Consider the following 12,283-nt stretch of genomic DNA (forward strand, 5'->3'; position numbering starts at 1 on the left):
CCAGCACCCTACACTTGAAACTTGAGCAGGTGTTGTGCTGGACATCAGGACTGTGTATCGAACAGTGGCTTAATATGTATTCCACCTTAGTCTCAGTCCTTTGAGGCTGACATCTGGCAAGATGCAAGACTACATCCTGACTTTTTCCAGATATTTTTTAAGAAAATATTCACAGCATTTACTGCAGTCAAAAAGAAGTTTCCTGGAATAACCTGCATCCATCTTGATTATATCATACCTCTTTGCACTCCATAACAACAGTAACACCTGTCAGTTTAATATAGCAGGGCACAAGCTAAAAGCAACAGTTTCACAAAGGAACATTGAAAGATATCAATCAGGACAAAGGCATAGTGGCTTGCAAAGTCCTTGAGCAACAGAAGATAAATTTAGATCCTATCTACAAAATATATTGGAGAGACAAAGAAATGATGGCAAAAAGGAACTTACTTGATTTTACTGAAGACAATGTCAACATCTGTGACTGTCACATTCTTCCCATCTATTACATGACAGTCCTTGCACAGTTTTGACCAGTTCTTCCCATGCATTTCTTTTCCTGTGGCTCTTGTATCACCATGTATGGCAAACTTTCTAAAGGCCTCTTCCAGAGCACTCAAGTCTCCTGCCACAGCTCCCTCATGGGAGCTGTTTGAATCACAGGATAACCTTTTTGCTGCTCGGTCCTTTGCGGGATCAGAAGGAGATTTTGGAGGAGTCTTATTTGCAGGTTTGGTCGACTTTGCTTTACTGTCAGCCATTGTGCTACAAGAAAGAGAAGGGTAAATTCATTATATTACTTTACACTAGTTTACTTTGCATAAAACTAAAGGATACAGTCCATGTCACAACATACTAATAGTAAGTGGTCCAGGAAGTATGCAAGAACTCGGTACCCTCCATCAGACAAGTCTACACATAGAACTATGTAACTTTATATCCATCCAAAAAAAATCAAAATAAAAAATCTACTATTATAAAAAAGCAGGAAACCAATATTCCAATATGGGACACAAACTTAATTTCACCATCATGCCATCAAATAATAAGAGAACACTTACTGTTTCCTTTTTTTTTTTTAATCACAAGCTGAATTCATCACAGTTGCACTTGAATAAAGGTATGCCCTTTATATTGTAGGCAGTACTATTTACATTTAATTTTTAAGTAAAAAAATAAAAATAAAAAGCCACAGTCCAGACTTTTTTTTTTTTTTTTAAATTGAAAAATTAAGTATTTTGAAAATGCAGCAAAAATGTTACTGTTTCAAAGGGCTAACAAGTAAGGAAGCCTCACAAATTCTTGGACAAAATTCTCCTGTTAACAAAACCAGTTATTGCTCAAGTTCATGTGCAAAGAACAATAGCTATGGAATTCCTTTAGAAAGAACACATCCAGGATGTAGGAGCAAGGAGAAGAGATGTTACTACTGCAGAGAACAACCCAGATTACATCATATTCATGTGGGATATGTTTGCCTTTTAAAAGAAACTTTAAGCTGAGCAACAGCACAATAAGGTTATTTTCAGGAGTCATCAAGTAAAAGAAGAAAATATACACTACAGCCCACTAACATACCAGAAGCATGACATAGAAGTCTATGCCTTCTGCCCATCCACTCTTAGCTTGACAGAGGAGATCCTGAAAAGTCTACACACAGTGTGTCTGTCGCAACAACTACATGCAGACTTTTGCTCAGATACACATCTGTGGGGTGCTGCTACAAATTTTAATCCATAAGGAGCTGCTTCAGATATCAGAACTTTGGCAAATACTGGTGTAATGGCTAGAAAACCCTCCATACTTACCTTGTCATGCTTCTGAAATCACAGCTGTACATGGTAGACAGCTAATAAATGCAAGGATTGGTATATATTTCTAGTTAAGGTTTAATTTCTGCATCGGATGAGAATTTATTTTGGCTTATATGCTGTATTTTGACACAAATTCCTCAGCAACTGAAACAATTTTAGACTTCTGCCTCTTCCAATATCTTATATCACATGTTCAATATCCATATCCAATATATCCTCATATCCAATATATCCTCATATCCAATATACGTTCCAGTAACCTCTGTTACTTGAACAACCAAGGCATACCCTTTTCTTCACACTGCAGAACCAACCATAAATACTTGCTGTGCAGCATTTATTATTAAGCATGAAGCCAACCAGGCTCCTAAAGTAGAAATCTCCACATTCGTAATCTTTGGCTTTAACTTGAAATGATCGGACTATACAAAAATCCATACTGAACACCAAAGCATCACAATACAAGTCAGTTTCATACATTATGCACAAGAAAACAAAACCCAAATTTTGAAGCAGTAACTCCAACAACCCAATCTAATTCCTTTAGATCTGTTATTTTTTCTAGAATATAACAAATATTTCTTTGAACAGTCTGTCTTAATTCAGTTTCTAGCAAACTATTATTATGTTCTCTCCAATCTGACAGTGGTACATTCTACATTTTAAGAACTCACATTTAAAATAAAGCACTGGTACTGGACCAGAGAAATTTCAGGGAGCACAAGTATTGTATTGGCAGTATTCACAACAGCCATAAACCCATATTTGAGGAAGTAAGATCAACTTATATTGAAAGGAAAACTATGATGAAAATAGGAATGACAACAGTCTGATAAGCATTCTGAATTTCTGGAAAACAGACTTATAAGTCATGATTAGAAACAATCTTTTAATTAAAGCTACGCTAAAGGACCTTTGACCTTTAAACTTCAGCAAATGCAACATGGCCAAAGCAATACTGCATGTTTTGAATATGTTCAAGTTAATGCTTAAAAACCTAGTTATATCTTAACCACAGGGATCCTATTTTTTTTTCACTGTCCACAAAAATTCTGGCAAACAAAATCAGATGGTAAATTAAAAATTAGTGACAGAAATAACTCCAACCTGAGACCTATAGGTGTACCTCTGAAATAATAAAAAGAAATGCATGAAAGCATGCACTGCGGGAAGGGGGTGGGAGGGTGTTAAAGCTCATTAGAAAGCTAAGCGTTTAACCCTTTCCCATTTCTATTTCCTTTGTGCCCTGCCTGATCTCCAAAGAACAGTAATTTTACCTCAAACCTTTTCTGAAAGTCTCCCACTATTGAAACTATAAATTAATTTATATAGACTAAAATGTAAACTAGTACAACTATTACAGATGCATAAGTTTTCAATAAAACCATACCTAGATCAGTCTAAACACTCTGCTTCAACAGGCTGCACAGATTCTTTTGCTACCAAAAGAGTAGATGCATAAGAAGAAAACAAAACACTTGAGACACTCTGTGACATATGGAGTAAATTTGTGTCAAGAAGATGGTTGATATTAACAAAGAAGGGGGAGATTTGGGAATGTGGCCATGGGGGTCGGCAACGCGATGTGATGAAGTTATGTCATCAATAAAGAAGCAGAAAGAAGGAATGAAAAGGAACAGGCTAGCAGAACGGAGACCAGGACGGGAACAGGCACGTTGATTGCCTCATGAAGATAGGTTCGGCCAAGCTCATAAAACTGCTCAGAGAAGTTCATAGAGAAAGTCGCTGGAAATGGGTGCACCGGAGCTGGGAAGAAGCTCGAGCTGAGAGAAGCGGACCTGTGCTGTGGGAATAGAAATGTCGTTTTTGCAGTTACATTGTTTAGAAGGAGGGAATGTGGTACTGAGATATGCTTACAGTGATAAGAAAGCTTAGCAGGCGACCTTGTAAAATGCAGACAATCAGACTCCTTAGGACAATTAGGTGAAAATCACAGTGTCAAGTCAAGTCAGATAAGTGAAGAAACATTACCACTTCAAGCAGTAAAAATGTCAAAAGAAATTTGAAATTTAACAGGCCGGCGACTGAAGGCCATGCATTGTTTGTGAAGCATCAGATAGATTGTGAACCTGGATTACCCACTCAGTGGGGAAACAGGGGAGGGTCCTGCCATCAAAAGGTATATAAACTGTGTTTTGGAACTAGTAGATGCGCTCTCTCCTGCTTGTGGGGCGCCCGCCATTGCAATTGCGAATAAATTACTACTTCACTGAGATCCTCGCCTGAGCCTAAGTTATTGGCTACGGAGTGTTTCTCACAATTTGGGGGCTCGTCCGGGATCCAGTCACCTACTGGGGAGCCCCACCGCCGCAGCAGCAGGAAGGCATGCCCCGCTGATTTCAGCAGTCCTGTGCATCGACGGTGGCGGTTCTGCGGAAAGCTGACAGAGGGCCTGAGACTGGTTAAAGAGGCAGGATCCGTGAAGTAGTGGGGAAAGGAAGAAGGTAGGCACTCCGGGTTTTTAAGAATCGATCCGGTAACTCTGTGCACAGACCAAGGTAAGAAATATTAAGTATTGCCTTGGGGGTCGGGTGATCTGGTGTATGGTAAGCCCTTGCACGGGGAAGTGCTGGCACTATACCAGGGGAATCTGGTGTACAGTAATCCTTGCACGGGGAAGTGCTTGGAAGTACACCAGGGAATCTGGTAAACTCAGGTGTGCAGTAACGCTGGCACGGGGAAGTGCTTGGCGGTACACCCCCATCTTTCAGTACGTTGGTGTGTGGTACACTGCAGAAGGGAAATTTCTGTAGCACATACTGGTGAGGGTTAGGAAAAATGGGAAAATACGAGTTCCAGGGGCAGGGAGATATCCCTGGGGGAGTGCCTACTAATAGTTCTTCCTGAAGAATGATAAGAAATTGGAAACATAATCCCAAAATTAGAGGGATTGTAAAAGAAAAATAATTAAAAAAAAAAAGGGGGTAAATATTGTGTATCAGTCTGGACAAAAGAACCAATTAAGGAAACAGCAGTATTTTGGCCAAAATACGGGTCTGATGAAAATTCAGGCTTTGAATTTATATGTAAACAATAAGATTCCTTTTTCAGAGAAGGAGCCAAGTTATGCTCCCTATAATCTTAATATTGAACTGGTGGCAGCAGCAGTCACTCCAGGAAGGGAGATAGGGACTGTAATTAACACTGTCCCTAAAGAAGGATCGTACTCTAGGCTCTGGCAAGAATTAGAACAAGGTAGAAGATATATTGAGAATTTTGCCTTCCCTGATACTAACAGTACTAACACTAACTGTGTATCCTCTTAGGTGAACTACCCCCTCCTCCTTACCAGCAGCGAGGTTAGGACTTTTAAGAAGGAGAAGAAGTCTTTATTCAAGGACCCCAACAGCCCAGTTGAACAATTAGACCAGTTCCTACGACCTGATTTATACTCTTGGGGGAGGGAATTATGTCTATAAGTATGTTGTTTACAGGGAAAGAAATGGGAATGATCAGGAGGAGAGCTGCTATACAAGAATGGGAAAGAGCTCATCCTCCAGGACCAGGGGTAATACCGGCAGGGCAGAAATACCCACTTGCCAATCCTGGCTGGAATAATAATAGTGTGCAACACAGAAATCATATGAGAGACTTGGGGTCAGAATGAGAAAGTACTTGGGGATGAGACCTGATGACCCAGTATCCCAAGGGCTCTTGAAAGTTCATTGTGTGATTAAAGCCTGGAAAAATATGCAGAAAATGCTTCAGAAGGTGGGGGGATGTAGTGAACAGTCACTGGGGGACCCTCCTGCGGGAGGCCCTGGAGGTGTGTGTCCGGAGGGGAGATGAGAAGGAAAAGCAGAGAGCGAAACTAATGGTATTGACAGTGCAGCGGGTAGTGAGGCAGAGGGTTGGAGAAAGATGAAGAAAATCTTCAGGGGGAGTCAGGGCCAGGATGGAAAGGAGAGGAAGAGAGATGAAGGAATGGCAGGCAAAGAAGGCTGCCTGTGTTGTGGCCCGAGTCCTAGCAGAGACAGGCTTTGATAAGGTGTTTTAAGTGTGGCCAGGCTGGCCACTTCGAATAGGAATATCTGGAGTGGAAGAAGGAGGAAAGAAGGAAAATGGGATGAAATATGCTATATTGATATGTTGTTTCAGTATCTTGGAGGGAAAAGGTATGGAATTAAGTTGGACCCTGACTGAGCCTTTGGTGCTGGTATTAGAAAAGTACAGTCTGGAGAAAGATGAAGGAAGTGTTAAAAGGGTTGCTGAAGGTGTTAAAGGTGTGGCATGTAATATTTAACAGAGCTGTTTGAAGTTGAATGAGCAGGGAAAGGGGATGTAGGCATTATCTAAGTAACAGTCTAGAAGTTTTGGTGTATTTGCATATTTGCTGTGGTGTTTGGTCAGTTTCCCAAGCATCGGGGAGGGGGACGGTGGGGGGGAACAGCCTGCTCCACCAGGGGTCTCTCCAGCGGCCGCAGGGGGGCTTCGGCTCCAGCGCCTGGAGCGCCTCCTCCCCCTACTTCTGCACTGACTTTGGTGTCTGCGGGGGGGTTTCTCGCTCTCCCAACTGCTGTTGAGCAGCAGGTTTTTGTTTGTTTCTTTGTTTGTTTGTTTTCGTGGATGTGCTCTCACAGAGGCACGGACTGTGTTGCTCATGGCTTGGCTCTGGGCAGCAGTGGACCCCTTTGGGGCCAGATGAAATTGTCCCTTATCTGCCACGGGGAGGCTTCTGGGTTTTTCTCACGGGGGCTGCCACTGCAGTTTCCCACCCCCCTACTCACAGCCCCCGAACCTTGCCATCAAACCTAATACACTGGGGAACAGCTAGGTCATTACTAACTTGTAAAGTACCAGGGATTAAATTAACTAATGAAACCCTAAAAAGTGATGGGGGTAGAAGGGGCTGGGATAACAGTGCCACTTTTGGGGGATACCAAGCTGAGACTAGGGGATAAAATGATCACTGGGTAATTATTGTATGTACCCAAGGCAGGGACTAATTTGTTGGTGTGGGAATAGAAATGTTGTTTTTGCAGAGTTACATTGTTTAGAAGGAGGGAATGTGGTACTGAGATATGCTTACAGTGATAAGAAAGTTTAGCAGGCGACCTTGTAAAATGCAGACAATCAGACTCCTTAGGACAATTAGGTGAAAATCACAGTGTCAAGTCAAGTCAGATAAGTGAAGAAACATTACCACTTCAAGCAGTAAAAATGTCAAAAGAAATTTGAAATTTAACAGGCCGGCGACTGAAGGCCATGCATTGTTTGTGAAGCATCAGATAGATTGTGAATCTGGATTACCCACTCAGTGGGGAAACAGGGGAGGGTCCTGCCATCAAAAGGTATATAAACTGTGTTTTGGAACTAGTAGATGCGCTCTCTCCTGCTTGTGGGGCGCCCGCCATTGCAATCGCGAATAAATTACTACTTCACTGAGATCCTCGCCTGAGCCTAAGTTATTGGCTACGGAGTGTTTCTCACAATTTGGGGGCTCGTCCGGGATCCAGTCACCTACTGGGGAGCCCCACCGCCGCAGCAGCAGGAAGGCATGCCCCGCTGATTTCAGCGGTCCTGTGCATCGACGGTGGCGGTTCTGCGGAAAGCTGACAGAGGGCCCGAGACTGGTTAAAGAGGCAGGATCCGTGAAGTAGTGGGGAAAGGAAGAAGGTAGGCACTCCGGGTTTTTAAGAATCGATCCGGTAACTCTGTGCACAGACCAAGGTAAGAAATATTAAGTATTGCCTTGGGGGTCGGGTGATCTGGTGTATGGTAAGCCCTTGCACGGGGAAGTGCTGGCACTACACCAGGGGAATCTGGTGTACGGTAATCCTTGCACGGGGAAGTGCTTGGAAGTACACCAGGGAATCTGGTAAACTCAGGTGTGCGGTAACGCTGGCACGGGGAAGTGCTTGGCGGTACACCCCCATCTTTCAGTACGTTGGTGTGTGGTACACTGCAGAAGGGAAAATTCTGTAGCACATACTGGCGAGGGTTAGGAAAGATGGGAAGTACGAGTTCCAGGGAATCTGGTAAACTCATAGGTGTGCGGTAACGCTGGCACGGGGAAGTGCTTGGCGGTACACCCCCATTTTTCAGTACGTTGGTGTGTGGTACACTGCAGAAGGGAAATTTCTGTAGCACATACTGGCGAGGGTTAGGAAAAATGGGAAAATATGAGTTCCAGGGGACAGGGAGATATCCCTGGGGGAGTGCCTACTAATAGTTCTTCCTGAAAAATGATAAGAAATTGGAAACATAATCCCAAAATCAGAGGGATTGTAAAAGAAAAGTAATTAAAAAAAAAAAAAAAAAAAAAAAAAGGTTAAATATTGTGTATCAGTCTGGACAAAAGAACCAATTAAGGAAACAGCAGTATTTTGGCCAAAATACGGGTCTGATGAAAATTCAGGCTTTAAATTTATGTGTAAACAATAAGATTCCTTTTTCAGAGAAGGAGCCAAGTTATGCTCCCTATAATCTTAATATTGAACTGGTGGCAGCAGCAGTCACTCCAGGAAGGGAGACAGGGACTGGAATTAACACTGTCCCTAAAGAAGGATCGTACTCTAGGCTCTGGCAAGAATTAGAACAAGGTAGAAGATATGTTGAGAATTTTGCCTTCCCTGATACTAACAGTACTAACGCTAACTGTGTATCCTCTTAGGTGAACTACCCCCTCCTCCTCCTTACCAGCAGAGAGGTTAGGACTTTTTAAGAAGGAGAGGAAGTCTTTATTCAAGGACCCCAACAGCCTAGCTGAACAATTAGACCAGTTCCTACGACCTGATTTATACTCTTGGGGGAGGGAATTATGTCTATAAGTATGTTGTTTACAGGGAAAGAAATGGGAATGATCAGGAGGAGAGCTGCTATACAAGAATGGGAAAGAGCTCATCCTCCAGGACCAGGGGTAATACCGGCAGGGCAGAAATACCCACTTGCCAATCCTGGCTGGAATAATAATAGTGTGCAACACAGAAATCATATGAGAGACTTGGGGTCAGAATGAGAAAGTACTTGGGGATGAGACCTGATGACCCAGTATCCCAAGGGCTCTTGAAAGTTCATTGTGTGATTAAAGCCTGGAAAAATATGCAGAAAATGCTTCAGAAGGTGGGGGGATGTAGTGAACAGTCACTGGGGGACCCTCCTGCGGGAGGCCCTGGAGGTGTGTGTCCGGAGGGGAGATGAGAAGGAAAAGCAGAGAGCGAAACTAATGGTATTGACAGTGCAGCGGGTAGTGAGGCAGAGGGTTGGAGAAAGATGAAGAAAATCTTCAGGGGGAGTCAGGGCCAGGATGGAAAGGAGAGGAAGAGAGATGAAGGAATGGCAGGCAAAGAAGGCTGCCTGTGTTGTGGCCCGAGTCCTAGCAGAGACAGGCTTTGATAAGATGTTTTAAGCGTGGCCAGGCTGGCCACTTCGAATGGGAATATCTGTAGTGGAAGAAGGAGGAAAGAAGGAAAATGGGATGAAATATGCTATATTGATATGTTGTTTCAGTATCTTGGAGGGAAAAGGTATGGAATTAAGTTGGACCCTGACTGAGCCTTTGGTGCTGGTATTAGAAAAGTACAGTCTGGAGAAAGATGAAGGAAGTGTTAAAAGAGTTGCTGAAGGTGTTAAAGGTGTGGCATGTAATATTTAACAGAGCTGTTTGAAGTTGAATGAGCAGGGAAAGAGGATGTAGGCATTATCTAAGTAACAGTCTAGAAGTTATGGTATATTTGCATATTTGCTGTGGTGTTTGTTCAGTTTCCCAAGCATCGGGGAGGGGGGAACAGCCTGCTCCACCAGGGGCCTCTCCAGCGGCCGCAGGGGGGGCTTCGGCTCCAGCGCCTGGAGCGCCTCCTCCCCCTACTTCTGCACTGACTTTGGTGTCTGCGGGGGGGGTTTCTCGCTCTCCCAACTGCTGTTGAGCAGCAGGTTTTTGTTTGTTTCTTTGTTTGTTTGTTTTCGTGGATGTGTTCTCACAGAGGCACGGACTGTGTTGCTCATGGCTTGGCTCTGGGCAGCAGTGGGCCCCTTAGGGCCAGATGAAATTGTCCCTTATCTGCCACGGGGAGGCTTCCGGGTTTTTTTTCTCACAGGGGCTGCCACTGCAGTTTCCCACCCCCCCTACTCACAGCCCCCGAACCTTGCCATCAAACCCAATACACTGGGGAACAGCTAGGTCATTACTGACCTGTAAAGTATCAGGGATTAAATTAACTAATGAAACCCTAAAAAGTGATGGGGCTGGGATAACAGTGTCACTTTGGGGGGGATACCAAGCTGAGACTAGGGGATAAAATGATCACTGGGTAATTATTGTATGTACCCAAGGCAAGGACTAATTTGTTGGGAAGGGATTTGATGATTAAATTGGGCATTCAAATAGTAAATTGTTAGACTGGAATAACAGTGTTATTAATGGAGTGCTCTCTGGCCCTGAGAGCAAACATACATGTATATTCACCTCTGACTGGAAAGACCCTGAAATGGGGGCGGAAGCAACAATATAGGTGGACAATTTTACCTCAGGGGTTTACAGGGACACCTATCTATTTGGGTAAATTCTAAACAAGATTTTGGAGCAATTACAACCTCCCAAGGAGGTATTAATGTTAACAAATATGTGGATCGTTTTCTATTGTCAGGACAGGAGAAAAGAGTTGTGAAGGAAGCTACTAACAAGCTATTCAACTTTCTGGGAAAGCAGGGCTTGGGAGTATTAATAAATAAATAAATAAATAAATAAATTACAATATGGAGAAAGAGAAGTCAGGTATTTAAGGCATCTAATGTCTGAAGGAAAACAGAATAAATGCAGAGAGGATTCAGGGAATTGTTGAAAATTAAGAAAGAACTAAAAAGTTTTAAAAGAAAGATTTTTTTAAGGAATCAGGAGCCATGAAGTCTGAAGGAAAATCGATACTCCCTGATGGGAGAGAAATGCTGAATAAAGTGATAATGAGGCAAATATTAACTGTTTTACATCAGAAGAGTCATTGGGAGGTGCAAGCAATGTGTGATGTTGTGCTAAGAAAATATGTCTGTATAGGAATATACACTTTAGGGAAGCACATATGTAGAGGATGTACCATATGTCAAAAGGTAAATAAAAAGGTGTTCTGTAACCCATCTAGAGGGGGACGGGAGCCAGGGGTTTGACCTTTCCAAAGTATACAGGTAAACTTTACTGAGTTACTTGTTTGTCCTAATTGACCACGTGACTAGATGGGTGTAAGCTTTACTGCAAGGGTTAAAGCAGGCCTTAGAGATTGAGTGGGATTTTCACAGCCCCTGGCATCCCTCCTCTTCTGGGAAGGTGGAGCGAATGAATCAGACATTAAAGAAGCAATTAACTAAACTAGTGTTAGAAACCCAACTTCCTTGGGTAAAATGCTTACTCCTACAGGTTTAAACAGCACCAAGAAAGGATATAGGAATTTCACCATATGAGATGCTGTTCAGATTACCCTATCTGGGCAGAAGGGATGAGATACCACAATTCAAAATAAGAGAGTTTCCTTAAGAACTGTATTCTGGGGTTGTCTTCTTCTTTGTCATCTCTCAGGACCTGTGGGTTGTTGGCTCAAACCCCACCTTTGGAATTCCCCATTCACCACCATCATCCAGGAAACTGGGTCCTGATTCGGACCTGGAAAGAGTCAACTCCGGCCTGAATGGGAAGGACAATTACTGACCACTGAAACAGCCGTAAGAATTGCGGAAAAAGGTTGGACTCACTATACTTGAGTGAAGGCATCTGTCGACGCTAGTACCTGGGAAGCTGTTCCTACAAAAGACTTGTTGGAAGTTGAAATTGAAGAGAAAAATCTCGTAGTGGACTCTGAGCAGGATAAGAGCTTACAATTGTAAACTAACCTTTTATTTTCACAGGTAACTAATGAGTGTGACTTGTGATTGAGAGAAAGGACAGACCTATAGCGAACTGCAGTGCTCCCAAGGGGGGGGTTGTTATAGTAGTAGTGTACATCTTATTTTTGTATCGATAATTATTTGGAAACCTAAGGTTTAAAAATAATGACAGTGAAAAATTGATTACTAATTTTGTTTTTAGTGATTATAGGCCTCAGAGAAGGCCTTGGTCAATTGGCAACTTTGAAAAGGCATGACCAGATAATAGCAAAAACGGGATACCCCATCAAAATATGGGTGACTGTGACAGAGGGTTATGTACCACAATCTGTCACGTTTGATGTTTGTGAGGTGTTAGTTTGTGGAGATTTAAATGCCCAACGACAATTGAGCAGAAAGAACAAATAACTGGGAGAGACCCAACAGCCAGATTGAGAATAGCTATATGGAAATGATCCTCTATTGCCATCAGAGAAAGGGAGAAACTCAAGGAGAAAACAGGAGGCCCTCTGAAATGTGGCAGTTCAAACATTTGAGATTCAAACAGGGTATGGGGATGTGAATGCCTGGATAGAATGGGTCAAATATACCGTCCAGAGTCTCAACCGTAGCTACTGCTATGCTTGTGCCTCGGGATG

At 42.9% G+C, this 12,283-nt stretch overlaps 1 protein-coding gene across 1 annotated transcript in view; it reads right to left on the bottom strand.

Moving 5' to 3' along the window:
• TPPP (tubulin polymerization promoting protein) overlaps positions 1–12,283 on the bottom strand; it is an 80,938-nt gene that overhangs the window by 45,925 nt on the left and 22,730 nt on the right. Inside the window, exon 2 of the mRNA XM_084511630.1 lies at positions 451–765. Coding sequence (XP_084367756.1) covers positions 451–761 — 311 coding nt within the window. The 5' untranslated portion in view covers positions 762–765. The remainder of the gene's footprint in view (positions 1–450; positions 766–12,283) is intronic.

This window comes from Aythya ferina (genome assembly GCF_964211825.1).
Source record: "Aythya ferina genome assembly, chromosome: 2".
In the NCBI taxonomy this organism is placed as follows: domain Eukaryota; kingdom Metazoa; phylum Chordata; class Aves; order Anseriformes; family Anatidae; genus Aythya; species Aythya ferina.